We start from the raw sequence: 16,411 nt of genomic DNA on the forward strand, positions 1-16,411 counted from the left end.
GCGCTGCTCACAGTTCAGTATAGATCATACTACAGAAGTAGTCAGGGAAAGTTAATCCACTTGGTTGTAGTGGGTCAGAGGCCTACAAGCCCTTACATGTTACTCACTCACGGGTCAAGAGCTTACACACAAGTACAACTAACAACAGACACGACATGTATTGACACACAACCACACGCACTGAACAGTGAACACGGATAGAAAGAGAAGATGGACACGTGAAAATTAGAACCAATAGCCCAGTAAAACATGCACATGGGAACCCAAACAACTGTTTCAGAGAAAATTGATTATAGAAATGTAATGATTCCAGTAAGCAAAAGTCCCTCAAACCCAAAACGAGACCCCATCTAGCTCAGAGTATCAGATGGCATGATGGTAAAACCCTCATTAGTGTAGCAGGGGTGGTAATTCCGGTAAACATGACAACAGCTTTCCAAACACCATGTAGTCTAATGCACAAACACTCAATACCCCGTCACACACCAAATGAATCCTCGTTCTTAGATCACACAGAAATCCCATGTATTACTAATGCCCAATATAGATACTCATGATGCATGCTTCCATACGGTGTATAGTGAACACACAGCAGAGATGAGCTACAGGAGCAAACAACATTTTAAGTAAGAGCTATATTCTGGTGGCTAGAGTTGCATACAAATTGGAGGCAGTGGGAGAGAAAAGATAGACGGCCAAGACGAACAGGGGGTAAGTGTGAATCAAAAGGCAGTCCAAGTGAAATCGGTAATGTGGGACTGGCACATTGGGAGGCTGGGAATTGGAGGCTTAAAAGATGGAAAACAACCCAATTCTTCGTTGCAGCCCAGCTAAGCAGACAGATACGCTAGATGGTAGGCCTAGGGTAAGATACTACAGAGAATCAGGAGAAAAGCCAAGTGAATGGGTAGAGTGGGCTAGACAGACATAGTTTGACATTAAGAACAGTGGAGGGTGTTGAAAAGTTGCGAGACTACCAAATTGTTAGTACTATCTCTAGGCAAATGCTAACAGGCAACTCTATGCATAAAGTAGCTACATGTTCATGCCATTTCCAGGCAGAGAGAGTTGAAGCGAGGGCTGAGGACTGAGGGTTGAGGGTGCCGAGAGGAATGGAGAGGCTGATGGCCAGGTAGAGAGGAGGAGAGTGGGCAGCAGAGGGAGAGGCTTGGAAACGAGAGGCGTTGAGACTTGGAGAGCGGTGGTGAACGGTGGAGGACTTTGGCCTTTCAACAGCTTCTGTGTCTGAGCTCTTCAGTCTGAATGGGATGGTAAAAGGCCAAACGGGACAATGCTAGTTTTAGCCGTCATCTTTCGAATGCATGACTCACATTAACTTGCATAAATAATTAGCCTACACTACAAAGGTGATAAGCACATTGGGTAAAGCAAACATGCTGACATGCGGGACGCGCCAGAAAATGTAACCAAACTTTAAAGACTTAATTACATAAGGAACAGCTAAACTGCAGTCAAGTTTGACAAATATCCTTGTGTTAAGGCTTGATTCTGTCAACATACTAGAAATAATAGTTTATTAACATTTTAAGCTTAAAGTTCTGATCTGTTCCATCAGCCTTGTTGTGTTTTAACATTTTCGGATAAAACCATGGTTGTACAGTGGATTCGGAAAGTATTCAGACCCCTTCCCTTTATACACATTTTGTTACATTACAGACCTTATTCTAAAGTGGATTAAATTAAATGTTTTCCTCATCAATCTACACACAATAGCCCATAATGACAAAGTGAACAGCTTTGTATAAAGAAATACCTAATTTACACAAGTATTCAGACCCTTTGCTATGAGACTCAAAATTGAGCTAAGGTGCATCCTGTTTCCATTGATCAGCCTTGAAACGTTTCTTCAACTTGATTGGACTCCACCTGTGGCAAATTCAATTGATTGGACATGATTTGAAAAGGCACACACCTGTCTATATAAAAGGTACCATAGTTGACAGTGCATGTCAGAACAAAAACCAAGCCATGAGGTCTAAGGAATTTCCCGTAGAGCGCCGAGACAGGATTGTGTCGAGGCACAGATCTGGGGAAGGGTACAAAAACATATCTGCAGCATTGAAGGTCCCCTCCATCATTCCTAAAGGGAAGAAGTTTAGAGCTGCCTGCCCGGGCCCAAACTGGGCAATCGGGGGAGAAGGGCCTTGGTCAGGGAGGTGACCAAGAACCCGATGGTCATACTGACAGAGCTCCAAAGTTCCTCTGTGGAGATGGGAGAACCTTCCAGAAGGACAACCATCTCTGCAGCACTCCACCAATCATAACTTTATGGTAGTGACCAGACAGAAGCCACTCCTCAGTAAAAGGCACGACAGCCCACTTGGAGTTGGCCAAAAGGCACCTAAAGACTCTCAGACCATGAGAAACAAGATTCCTTGGTCTGATGAAACCAAGATTGAACTCTTTGGCCTGAATGCCAAACTGTTACATGTGGATTACATTTTTAAAAACGTCATAGCCGGAAGAAATACACACACTCACCGGCTATTTTTTTTTTTTTTAGGTACACCACTCCAGTCACAAAAATGGATCGCGCCTACAGACAGTGAGTCACGAGGCCTTCTACATAAAACAGGCATCCAGTTAGTGTTGGATTGAACGTTAGAATGGGCAAAACAAGTGACCTAAGCGAATGAGGTTAAACATGTTTTCGCTTTGTCATTATGGGGTATTGTGTATAGATTGCTTAGGAAAGAAAATACTCTATAAATCTTAGAATAAGGCTGTAACGTAACAAAATGTGAAAAAAGGTCAAGGGGTCTGATACTTCCTGAAGGCACTGGACAGTATGTATGTATAGTTGAAGACTGAAGTTTACATACACTTAGGTTGGAGTCATTAAAACTAGTTTTTCAACCACTACACAAATTTGGTAAATTTACCAACAATTGTTTACAGACAGATTATTTCACTTATAATTCACTGTATCACAATTCCAGTGGGACAGAAGTTTACATACACTAAATTGACCGTTCCTTTAAACAGTTTGGAAGATTCCCGAAAATGATGTCATGGCTTTACAAGCTTCTGATTTCAAGTCCTACCTCCAAACTCAGTGCCTCTTGACATCATGAGAAAACCTAAAGAAATTAGCCAAGACCGCAGAAAAAAAAATTGTAGACCTCCACAAGTCTGGTTCATCCTTGGGAGCAATTTCCAAATGCCTGAAGGTATCCCATTCATCTGTACAAACAATAGTACGCAAGAATAAACACCATGGGACCACGCAGCCGTCATACCGCTCAGGAAGGAGACGCATTCTGTCTCCTAGAGATGAACGTACTTTGGTGCAAAAAGTGCAAATCAATCCCAGAACACAGCAAAGGACCTTGTGAAGATGCTGGAGGAAACAGGTACAAAAGTATCTATATCCACAGTAAAACGAGTCCTATATCGACATAACCTGAAAGGCCGCTCAGCAAGGAAGAAGCCACTGCTCCAAAACCACCATAAAAAAAGCCAGACTACGGTTTGCAACTGCACATGGGGACAAAGTTCGTACTTTTTGGAGAAATGTCCTCTGGTCTGATGAAACAAAAATAGAACTGTTTGGCCATCGTTATGTTTGGAGGAAAAAGGGGGAGGCTTGCAAGCCGAAGAACACCATCCCAACCGTGAAGCACAGGGGTGGCAGCATCATGTAGTGGGGGTGCTATGCTGCAGGAGGGACTGGTGCACTTCACAAAATAGATGGCATCATGAGGGAGGAAAATTATGTGGATATATTGAAGCAACATCAAGACATCAGTCAGGAAGTTAAAGCTTGGTCGCAAATGGGTCTTCCAAATGGACAATGCCCCGAAGCATACTTCCAAAGTTGCGGCAAAATGGCTTAAGGACAACAAATTCAAGGTATTGGAGTGGCCATCACAAAGCCCTAACCTCAATCCCATAGAATTTGTGGGCAGAATTGTAAAAAGTATGTGCGAGCAAGGAGGCCTACAAACCTGACTCAGTTACAGCTCTGTCAGCTCTGTCAGGAGGAATGGGCCAAAATTCACCCAACTTATTGTGGGAAGCTTGTGGAAGGCTACCCGAAACATTTGACCCAAGTTAAATTTAAAGGCAATGCTACCAAATACTAATTGAGTGTATGTAAATAAATAAAGAACGTTAAAGACTACAGAAGGGTTGCAAAAAATGTATATATTTTTTGGCTATTTGAACAGTTATTACGGTGACTGCAGTCATTTGGCAGGCTAATTAGAGTCATCCAAAATTCCATGACGGTCACAGTCCTATTTCAAGCCTTGCCTAACACACAAATCAGTCTTGCACACGCACACACAAAGTTAGAGCCCAGACAGATCCATCCACAATGCCAGTCATTTACACATAGATAGAATAACTGTATATTAAGTTAGACGCAGGAAGTGAAGTAGCATTCATTTCTTTCTGTCCCAAGTCACATCCTGTCTTCCTGTGTCTCTCCCCTCTCCTCCTGCTCTGTAGTCAGTATCCTCTCCATGGCTGGGCTCCAATGGGTCTTGCCAAATGACACACACAAGACAGACACGGGATCGCTCACACACGCACGCGGCCGGCATATTTTAATAATAGTGCCACACTGGCCATTTGTCCCTGAACATCGCTGACACAGAAACATGACTGGAGCAGCAGCTGAGAGATGAGTCACTGAAACTGTGGCGAGCAGCAGGACACAGCCAACAATCATTACACAAATGTACCATCTTCTGCCTACCACACACACATACAAAATCAGGTGGCGGACACACACAAACTCAGTCATACCTATGGCCCCCCTTGCCAGTTCTGTCATATAAATCTGTAATAACCCAATCCACTTTAATTTGTTCTGTCAAACTATTCAGCCTGTTCATCACTTTTATGACATGGAGCGAGCAGTCTGAAACCCCTCCCACACAGTCACACACACCTCACTTACTCTGCTTACTGAGATGATGTGAGGTCTTACTAACGCAATTGTCACTCACGGTTGACACGATCTCCATCTCACGCCTGCCTACACAGGAGAATACACTGCCACTCACTCAATCATTATTAACAGGCAATAAAATCAAGACATCGACCATCATATGTCTAATGTATTTGCTCAAGGCTATTGACCAGTCCAACAGTACAAAGAAAGAAGAACCGTCTCTTCAATGTCGGCCCTGGAGGGCCCAAACACTTCCAGTTTTCTTCCTCTCCTTCTAATCAGGGACTTATTCAGACCTGGGACTCCAGGTGAGTGCAATTAACTACCAGGTAGGAACAAAAAAACAGAAATGAACAGCCCTGGTCGATAGGAATGTGATGAAAGAAAATAAAACAGTGCCTTTGAGAGAGTACCACTGATGGACAACCTGGATTCTATATAAATCTTTGCATTTTACTATTATTTCTATTGTTTTTCTATAGCTCACAAATATACAGAGACCAAAACATTAAGAACATCTGTACATTCCATGACAGACTGACCAAGTGAATCCAGGTGAAAGCTATGATCCCTTATTGATGTCACCAGTTAAATCCACTTCAATCAGTGTAGATGAAGGGGAGGAGACGGGTTAAAGAAGGATTTTTAAGCCTTGAGACAATTGAGACATGGATTGTGTATGTGTGCAATTCAGAGGGTGAATGGGCAAGACAAAAGACTTAAGCACCTTTGAACGAGGTATGGTAGTAGGTGCCAGGCGCACCGGTTTGAGTGTGTCAAGAACTGCAACGCTGCTGGGTTTCTCACGCTCAACAGTTTGCTGTGTGTATCTAGAAAGGTACAACACCCAAAGGACATCCAGCTAACCTGACAACTCTGGGAAGCATTGGAGTAATCATGGGCCAGAATCCCTGTGGAACGCTAGACACCTTGTAGAGTCCATGCCCTGACAAATTGAGGCTGTTCTGGGGGCAAAAAAGGGCTGCAACTCAATATTAGGAAGGTGTTCCTAATTGTTTTCTACACTAAGTTTACATTTCAAAAGGGGATCAATGTACTGTACTAGAACATACAAATCGACACTTGATCTGTACTAAACGTTTGCGACCACCACCAGATCGTCTATAGATCTCAGTCGTCTTTCCTATGATATTTATGAAGGTGATCAGCAGACAGAGAGCTGATCGATACTGCTCTGAACTGGTTCCTCTCTCTCCCATAGGGATCCCATTGCCTTGACCGGTGCCTCATCTCATTACCATGTTGTTTATAGATCCGATCTATGGATCGGCCACTGACCAAGGGAAGAAGACAACCATACATCTTCCTGTGTGCCAAATGCCCCCCCCCCACCACCCCGATCCAGAGGGGCTAGTAGGAAATCTCCACATGTTATATCCTAGTTTCCCCTAGCTTGAATAGTTTGTGATGTCCTGCCTAAAGGGGTAGGCAAATCATTGAGCATTGGGAGAGGGAACGCCATCTCTGCATGTGAAGACGTGAATTCCACTTTGTTCTGAAAATATTAGCGTTCCAAATTTTAACTCCTCTCTGTATTTGGCCAGACGATCATCCACACCATAAACTATGGAATGTGAGTTAGACTCAAGATCGCGCGAGCTCAGTCACCCAACACCTCGTCCCTTTCACGCTCTGTTCTCTCTCTCCCGCTGAGATCTCAACACAGCCTCGGTAATAAAAGAGAATCTAAAATCCAATCAGGAGCAGTGTTTTAGAACACTGATAAATAATGTAGAGGGCGTTCCACTGGACAGCAGGGACTCAGATCTACAGCCAGTGCAGTGCTCACAGAACAAAACAGCTCAAAGAAAGAGAGAAAGTTACGGGGGAGACAGATGGGGAGTTAGAGAAAGGGTGAGAGAGCGGAAGAAACTAATGCAGGCATGCAGAGAAGTCATACCAGCTCTGCTCAGCCAGTCTTCTCTGCCACAGGGCTGTTAAAAAGGTAATGGCATTCTGACAATGTTGCTGCTTTTAAAAACAGGAGCTTTCATCTCAACCAGTGGAGAGGAGAGGGAAGAATCTCCACTATGACATGTGGCACAAATCAACAATTCTAACCAACTGTCTCGTGAGAAAGAGGGAGAAAAGGGGAAGAGGAATGCATGATATGAAAGAGGGTGAGAAAGTGCCATGGGAAAAAAGAAAGGAACATGAGAGACAGGAAGGGTAGGAATAAGGCAAACAGGGACAGAAAGAGACAGAACAGAGGAAAGACTGGCATCTCAACACAGACGAGACAGTCATGAAACTGAGTGCAGTGTTAGTTCTCAGTTGAATCGACATCCACAGTATAACAGAACTGGTAACTCCTTTAAGTCAAGAGAAGACTGGTGAGCAAATCACAAGTGAGCAATTGTAATCTGTGCACTGACTAATCTGTCATGTTTTACCATTCAAAGCCAAGAGTTATTAAGCAACGCCTGGCAGTTGTTATGCAAGCTGTCACATTTTGACGGCAATACAACGTTGATACAACATGTAGGCTACATCATTATCGATCTCATAGGAGTCGTGCAACGCCAGCACAAATCGAGCTAGCTACAGCAGCAACCGCCTACTATGCACATAGCTGTGGGAGTGTGGGTAGTTGCACTTCTCCCTCCTCTGCCATTAGCGGTGGTTGGTTCGTATATAGCAGTGAAGAAGAAATGATAAAATATTAACGAGGGCCCATTAGGAAGTGGAGAGTGGGTTAGCTAGGTGAAGATGAGCTCTAGAGGACAGGAGACTAGTAGAGCAAGGCACCCATTGAACCCAATCAGAGGCAGAGCAGAGGCCCAACAGTGGGTTAAGTGTGGAGGCGAGATATTGAGGAGAACTTTGAAGATGATTAGACGAGATGCGATGAAAGTGTCAATCCCAGTTCACCACAGATCGTCGTCTTTGGTCTTTGTGTGTCACGTGTGAGTGGGCTTGTGAGCGGGCTTGTGAGCATGTGTATATTTGTCTGTACGTATGCGTCACAGGAGGTTGGTGGCACCTTAATTGGGGAGGACGGGCCCGTGGTAATGGCTGGAGCAGAATGGTATTAAATACATCAAAACACAGTTTGATGCCATTCCATTCGCTCCATTCAAACCATTATTATGAGCCACCCTCCCCTGAGCAGCCTCCACTGGTATGCGTGTGTATCTCTGTGCAAAGTATTGAATAGGAAAGGAATAGCATATAGGTAGGACATGTACAGGTATAGAAACTGCCAAAGGTTTTGTCCCAGGCCTCCCAGCGTCTGTGTCTATTTTGGGCCTGTGTATCAGTCAGTCAGTGTGGACTGGCGAGGTGATGGATCATGATGTGATTAGGCCGTTGTCCCTCTGCAGCGCCGCCGTGCCAGGAGTCTGGTGTCACTTTCACTCAGACTCTTTATCAATAATGAGCCACTGGCAGCATGCTTCGCTAGCGCTAGGTCAGGCTATGCTAGGCTACGCTGCTCTTGGATATGCCATGATAGCCAAGGGGACCAAATAGGCCTAAAGTATACCAGTACAGCCATTACGAAGTATTGTAGTTTAACATGTTGGGCTAAATTAGCAATGTAATGCTACGCTAGTGTAATACCCAAGCAAGGGTTTAACACACAGCCATGAATGTATAGCTAAATAGATACACTGGTGGGACATCTGTGGCTAAATCTGTTACAGTGCACTAGCTACATCCCAAGGGAACCAGAGCCAAGAACAGGCCACGTGAATAATTTACAGTAGAGAGGGACATATGTGGGATAACGTGCCATAGCTGAGCATGCTATGGACTCCAAGCCAGGAAATAGTGATTAGTCCCTAACACAGTAGTCCATCAAACCATGCTCTTGTCCAACTGTAACACTCCCTGAGAGAGCGAAAGAGTAAAGACTGGACTCTGGGCAGCAGCCAGGTCAATATTTTGCCTTCTCTCAGTGTTCTGTGACAGTGGCCAGGAGGGTCAATGAGAGAGTGGAGGATCAAACAGAGAGAGAGAGACATGATGACAGGTTAGGCTGGTACTGCCAACACTGGAGAAAGTCCCTCCAAACATGGGCAGTACAGGCACTGGATTTGGAAGTAACTGATTAAGTACCAACGAGGTGGCCATTCTAGTTTTCAGAACACGGGAAGGAAGACAGAGCTGATTTCGTGCAACAGGGTTGTACTCACATTGTGGTTCAGGTCATCTTGAAAGTCTAAAGTGAAGACTATTAGTTACAACGGCTACATGTACAGTTGAAGTCAGAAGTTTACACACACCTTAGCCAAATACATTTAAACTCAGTTTTTCACAATTCCTGACATTTAATCCTATTACAAATTACCTGTCTTAGGTCAGTTAGGATCACCACTTTATTTTAAGAATGTGAATAATAGTAGAGAGAATGATTTATTTCAGCTTTTATTTCTTTAAAAAAATATATTAATTTTTGTAGTCTGTAGTCTAACATTATTTATTTACATGCACTCAATTTGTATTTGGTAGCATTGCCTTTAAATTGTTTAACTTGGGTCAAATGTTTCAGGTAGCCTTCCACAAGCTTCCCACAATAAGTTGGGTGAATTTTGGCCCATTCCTCCTGACAGAGCTGGTGTAACAGTCAGGTTTGTAGGCCTCCTGGCTCGCACACGCTTTTTCCAGTTCTGCCCAGAAATTTTCTATGGGATTGAGGTCAGGGCTTTGTGATGGCCACTCCAATACCTTGAATTTGGTGTCCTTAAGCCATTTTGCCACAACTTTGGAAGTATGCTTGGGGTCATTGTCCATATGGAAGACCCATTTGCGACCAAGCTTCATCTTCCTGACTGATGTCTTGAGATGTTGCTTCAATATATCCACAATTTTCCTCCCTCATGATGCCATCTATTTTGTGAAGTGCACCAGTCCCTCCTGCAACAAAGCACCCCCACAACATGATGCTGCCATTCCCCATGCTTCACGGTTGGGATGGTGTTCTTTGGCTTGCAAGCCTCCCCCTTTTTCCTCCAAACATAACAATGGTAATTACGGCCAAACAGTTCTACTTTTGTTTCATCCGACCAGAGGACATTTCTCCAAAAAGTACGATCTTTGTCCCCATGTGCAGTTGCAAACCGTAGTTTGGCTTTTTATGGCGGTTTTGGAGCAGTGGCTTCTTCCTTGCTGAGCGGCCTTTCAGGTTATGTCGATATAGGACTCGTTTTACTGTGGATATAGATACTTTTGCACCTGTTTCCTCCAGCATCTTCACAAGGTCCTTTGCTGTTGTTCTGGGATTGATTTGCACTTTTCGCACCAAAGTACATTCATCTCTAGGAGACAGAACGCGTCTCCTTCCTGAGCGGTATGACGGCTGCGTGGTCCCATGGTGTTTATACTTGTGTACTATTGTTTGTACAGATGAATGTGGTACCTTCAGGCATTTGGAAATTGCTCCCAAGGATGAACCAGACTTGTGGAGGTCTACAATTTTTTTTTCTGAGGTCTTGGCTGATTTCTTTTGATTTCCCATGATGTCAAGCAAAGAGGCACGGAGGTAGGCCTTGAAGGTAGGCCTTGAAATACATCCACAGGTACACCTCCAATTGACTCAAATTATGTCAGAAGCTTCTAAAGCCATGACATCATTTTCTGGAATTTCCCAAGCTGTTTAAAGGCATAGTCAACTTAGTGTATGTAAACTTCTGACCCACTGGAATTGTGATACAGTGAATTATAAGTGAAATAATCTGTCTGTAAACAATTGTTGGAAAAAGTACTTGTGTCATGTACAAAGTTGATGTCCTAACCGACTCGCCAAAACTATAGTTTGTTTACAAGAAATTTGTGGAGTGGTTGAAAAACGAGTTTTAATGACTCCAACCTAAGTGTATATAAACTTCCGACTTCAACTGTAAATGATACTGTATCTTGTATATTTAGATGCATCTAAAACAAGGTTATTTTAGGTCCAATTTCATTTTCATGAACGAACAGTGGTTTTCACATGTACCCAGAGTCAGAGTGTGACAGGTAAGAGGGTGAGTTCAGCTCATTGCTGCTATTATTAGTTACAGCATACAGAGAGGTCTGTGGCCCAGAAGTGGTCTCTGGTCTGAGGCCTAGCAGTAGGCATAAGTCCTGAGGCTGAAAGAGACTGAATGCTTTCACACTCCCCCGCTCATTCTCTCCTCTCTCCCACCATCTGGTTCTGACCTCTGGCTCACTCAGCCCACACTCAGCTGGTCTGTTTCACTCTCTCCTCCTTACTGTCCTTCCCACGCTCAAATCTCCTTTCCATTCCATACTTCTCACATACTCATGCTCTCCCCCTGTGTCAGTGGGTGTTTAGGAGATACAGGTGAGGGTTGCCCCAGCCATCTGCTCCAGCTCTGAGCTCTTAGCCACAGACAGGTTACAGACATGAGAGGCCCCTGCTCACCGCTGGGGAAGGATAGCGGCAGCCGCCAGTACCGACGCTCGCTCTCACATACACAAACTTTGTGAGCTCACACGCATACTGTACACAGAGTGCCAGTACACTCCATACACACACAATATCCTGACCATACTAAGTTTGCTGTAAGTGTCTGTATTAACATATCAACACTAGGGTCACTAAGTTATGGGCTTACACAGCCAACGCAACTTCACTTCAGTGACACCACAAACACACAACTCCACTTCAGAGAGAACATATCCCACTGCTCAGAGAGCCCACACCGACACTGAGAACAGGGACGCACAGGTGGGGGGGTGGGACGGTGTGTGTAGTGGGACGGTGTGTGTAGTGGGGGGGTGTGTGTAGTGGGGGGGTGGGACGGCGTGTGTAGTTGTGGGGTGGGACGGCGTGTGTAGTGGGACGGTGTGTGTAGTGGGGGGGGGACGGCGTGTGTAGTTGTGGGGTGGGACGGCGTGTGTAGTGTGTGGGGTGTGTAGCGGGACGGGTGGGACGGCGTGTGTAGTGTGTGGGGTGTGTAGCGGGACGGGTAGGACAGCTTGTGTAGTGGGACAGCGTGTGTAGTGGGACAGCGTGTGTAGTGGGGGGGTGGGACAGTGTGTGTAGTGGGGGGGGACAGTGTGTGTAGTGGGGGGTGGGACAGTGTGTGTAGTGGGGGGGTGGGACAGTGTGTGTAGTGGGGGGGTGGGACAGTGTGTGTAGTGGGGGGGGTGGGACAGTGTGTGTAGTGGGGGGTGGGACAGTGTGTGTAGTGGGGGGGGTGGGACAGTGTGTGTAGTGGGGGGTGGGACAGTGTGTGTAGTGGGGGGGTGGGACAGTGTGTGTAGTGGGGGGTGGGACAGTGTGTGTAGTGGGGGGTGGGACAGTGTGTGTAGTGGGGGGGTGGGACAGTGTGGGTAGTGGGACAGTGTGTGTAGTGGGGGGGTGGGACAGTGTGTGTAGTGGGGGGGTGGGACAGTGTGTGTAGTGGGGGGGGTGGGACAGTGTGTGTAGTGGGGGGGGTGGGACAGTGTGTGTAGTGGGACGGTGTGTGTCGTGGGGGGTGGGACGGTGTGGGTGTGAGTGAGTGAGAGAGAGAGTTGATATGTGTTGGTGTGTTTAAGTGAGTTTGCTTATGTGCACACGTGGGACACATAGCTCCAAGCCATATAGGAGCCTGTCTAGAGACTAGCGAGACAGTGATCCACAACACATTAAGTACAGGTACAGACTGGTGTGTGTGGGTGGTGGGTCACTGAGGTGGGAGAGGAGGGAGAACATTGGCGCCATGTGAACTCACTCACCCGTGGCTGCCAGTTCTCATACTGCTTCTGCAGGTTGGCTCCGATGGTCTCCAGGGCTTTCTGTGGACTCATGGACAGAGGGTCTGGAGGAAAGGAAACACAGACACCTCATTATCATAGACAGACAACACTAGACTTGGGTACAACCAGCACAGCAAAACACAGGGTGAAATGTTCTGTCAACAAAACATTAGTAAAATGCAGAAAATGTACCACATTACTCAATACTTGACCCGATATTTATCTAGATGCATTGCTTTTACACTGTTCATGAGATGGGAAGGTAAAAGTCATGTAGATCCGAAGTAACAACACAGAGATCAGATAGATCCCAATAGTGCCATCACAATGAAGCAGAAATTCAGTTGAGACAGTTAACCCAATAGAGAACCAGTATCACCATCCCTCGCCATTTGTTTAGTAGGGCTGTTTCTCTTATCAAATTAAACTACATAAGATGGAGAAATCTCCCCAGCGCTTCGGATTGAAATATTGACAAGAAGAAATCAATTGTATAAAGCATAGGGCATATTATAGATTCTGAGATATCAAATTCTGCCCACAATGCAGACAATAACATTGATTTAGAAATTACCGGATGTATTGACAATATGCATATTCAGGGACAGACACTTTTTTTTTGAGAAAAGTATATTTATTGACAGACGATACATTTCCAGTAGCCAGCAAGTTAAGGAAATAATAAATGTATATTGTGCAGTATGATGCAACTGCAGTGAGCAAACGTAAGATGACCCTAAAGTGGGATGACGCATTCATTTCTCTTCAGATGGGATCTGTAAAATTAAGGAAGGAGGAAGAGGGTGGGGTGAGGAGGAAGAGGGTAGGGTGAGGAGGGTCAGAGAAGAAGAATGATAGCTAATGATTGTGCATTTAGGGTTATTCTACACAGTTATCTTTAAATAAACCATGATCTGATGATTGACAGTTTGCATTGTCCTCAGTAAAAGTCTACAATGAAACAGGACCAGCCTGTCAGAAGTCTCTGCTATTTGAACGTGTTAAAATGGTTCCTTTCATAAAACGCTACCGTCGAACGGTTTTGAGTTTTTCAACAGTTTCATGTGGTTTCGGTTTGTCAAACCATCTGTGGAGGCATATTGTTTAATTATTACTGTCATTTTGCCTGTCTGGTTTCTTCTCAGTCATATAGTGTTATGAGATTACTTACAAAACTTGGATGTAGGGCTGGGCAATACGGTCATAATATTATATCACAATATTCTTCTCATTTCTAAGACAGTATGACTGTATTTAATGTTTTGGAATAACAAAAGCTCTAAATATGCTTCACGAGTAGCATGATCCTAGGGTGGCAACAAATACATTCTAAGTGGTTTAAAATGGAGCTGTTTTCTGATTTTGTTCATTTTCATACATTTCTGAATTTCCTTCACTAATTTGATATAATTTCCACAATGTAAAACATTCGTTTTTACTTTGTATGGCTCTGTTTTGTGAAAAGGTCACTTTTCCTTTATCAGAATAATAATTATTCTCTAACCAGGTTTCCATCCAACTTTTTTATGCGAGTTAAGTACATGTTGGATAAAAAAAGACTCACGACAGGCCTGATGGAAACAGCAAATGTCAGTAAACTTTCCAAATGTCTACAAAACATAAATATACATGGTGGGATCTTTTTGTCTGTAAAATTAATTATGAGAGAAATGGTGGTGGAAATATTGATATAATAACCATCATATCAAAGTAAACTTGGAGTCACGCGATGACATGTGTGGTCCTTCCACTAGGCTACAGATGAAATGGGTATCGATGAACTTCACAGGGTGGTGAAAACACAAGGTGCTGAGCTTGACGCTCCTTTCCAATAAATATTGAGCGTCTTATTCTGGTGACATGATCATCAATGCTGCAGTTAGATAAATAAAAACAAATCTTGCTCTTTTGTCCATAATAACCTTGTAATGTAGGCTTAGACACTAGGCTATACCGGTGCCGAAAAACTCCCCCCTGCCAGAATCCCCCCCCTTTCGCGTGAACACGCACCCACTCAATTCTTTATTGCTGCGACTTCCTTGATAGTTGAGATTCCTGATCACGTTAGGCTGCGTTTCAATTTATTTTTTTGATCGCGGGGGAGGCACTAGTAATGTCTGCCGTTTTCGGTTGGCTATTTGTTTCAAGTGTATTCGTCTATAAATAAATATCTTTGCCAAAATTCGTTATCTCGCCCATGTCTTATTCGACTAGTAGCTGTTCTGAAATGTTTATTGCTTGCCTACATTTTACTCCCTCTATGTTTAATATAACACACATACATTAATTATTAATTTTGGTTGCCTATCCTCACATGAATTTGTTCTATAGAATTGCAAATCGAATTGCAAATCGTTCATATGCTAATAATACAAATATTCTGCTAAAAAGATCTTGCACTGCTACCCTCAGCATTCATTATTCTTGGAGGTCAGAACAAGCAACAGGGACGTCACCAGAGATTCATAACCAGGGGCTCAGCCTTGAAAACCAGGGACTGACGGGGTACCGGCAAATCATTGTATTTGTGGGTCTGAGAACACGACCCATGTCTTCAATGCAAGAGTGGAAGAATACACAGATAGTAAACCTGCAATAGGAGGAGGAAATTCTAGCCCACCAACTTTCCAGGGGCATTCACTTATACAAAGTCCTGGTGATGTCCCTGACAAGCAATGGAAACTTGCTATGGAAATGTATCCTCTTCGTGCTTCCCAAAAATATCCTGGCGCATGAAGGCTACATCTACAGGCGGAGATAACACACTGCAAATAATCCCTGCTGGAAGTGCATCGAATATGATGTTTTCGAATGCTGAGGTCGCATAATGCTCACTGACGGGTTAATCTCCAAGTTATACTGGATACGCGGTTCTTTCAGCGCCCGGAACATCAACTAGGAGCTCAGGACATACTTTCAAGGCAACATGGGTTGGGGAGAAGGTTGGACACATTAGAAGAAAGCCAATGTTTCCTATAGGTATGTCTTGTTTAATATAATAATGGCTTTATTATTCTTAATTATTTGTGTGTGTTTTGAGTATGGAATAGGTTATGCAAGTGTGTGTGTGTGTGTGTGTGTGTGTGTGTGTGTGTGTGTTCTTACCGATCCAGCACTCCAGTCTGGCGCAGGGTGACGTCTTGACCACGTCAGGAGGGTCCACCCCCACGTTGAGACACAACACCAGGGCCACACTCACTGTCTTCATCTGGGGGGGAGACAGAGAAGTCAATACACATGCCTCTGAACACACACTTTATTGGGATTATTTCTCATATAAACACATGCACTCATATACAGAGTGAAGAGAGACCCTAATTATTTACATTACTTGGGTGAAGGACGTTCACATTTCATAGAGAGGCTCAGACTCTTGACTCCTCAAACACGCACAACACGGCTCTGAGGCAGGCATCTGACAACGCCAGCCTCTTGATTGTCCTTCAATTTAATATCAGATGTGCATCTTTTCCTTTCAAGACGATTCCATACGTATCGAGGGGCAATGTAGCCTGTTTTTTGTTCTCCCACTTTCCTCTAGAAGTAATTAACTTTCCTCTGGTAGTTGACTTTTATTCCGGTAAAACATCATTTTCAACAGCGCATAGATAACAATAACCTAGCAAATGACATTGGTTGTCACTCTACTAATAGCATAATATCACACAAGCCATTTGAATGCTGAAGGTGCAAGATCAGGAACAGGCCGCCTACCTGGCGAAGCTCGGCACGGTGCTCAGTTTGACTAGGCTACTGATATTGCCTTGGGTTGTTCGGCAT

At 44.3% G+C, this 16,411-nt stretch overlaps 1 protein-coding gene across 1 annotated transcript in view; it reads right to left on the minus strand.

Annotated features, from left to right (window-relative positions):
• LOC106564921 (regulatory-associated protein of mTOR) overlaps positions 1-16,411 on the minus strand; it is a 198,684-nt gene that overhangs the window by 155,655 nt on the left and 26,618 nt on the right. Inside the window, 2 exon segments of the mRNA XM_014131441.2 lie at positions 12,611-12,693; positions 15,737-15,839. Of these exon segments, the coding sequence (XP_013986916.1) occupies positions 12,611-12,693; positions 15,737-15,839 (186 nt within the window).

Source organism: Salmo salar, chromosome ssa12, assembly GCF_905237065.1.
Source record: "Salmo salar chromosome ssa12, Ssal_v3.1, whole genome shotgun sequence".
Taxonomy (NCBI): domain Eukaryota; kingdom Metazoa; phylum Chordata; class Actinopteri; order Salmoniformes; family Salmonidae; genus Salmo; species Salmo salar.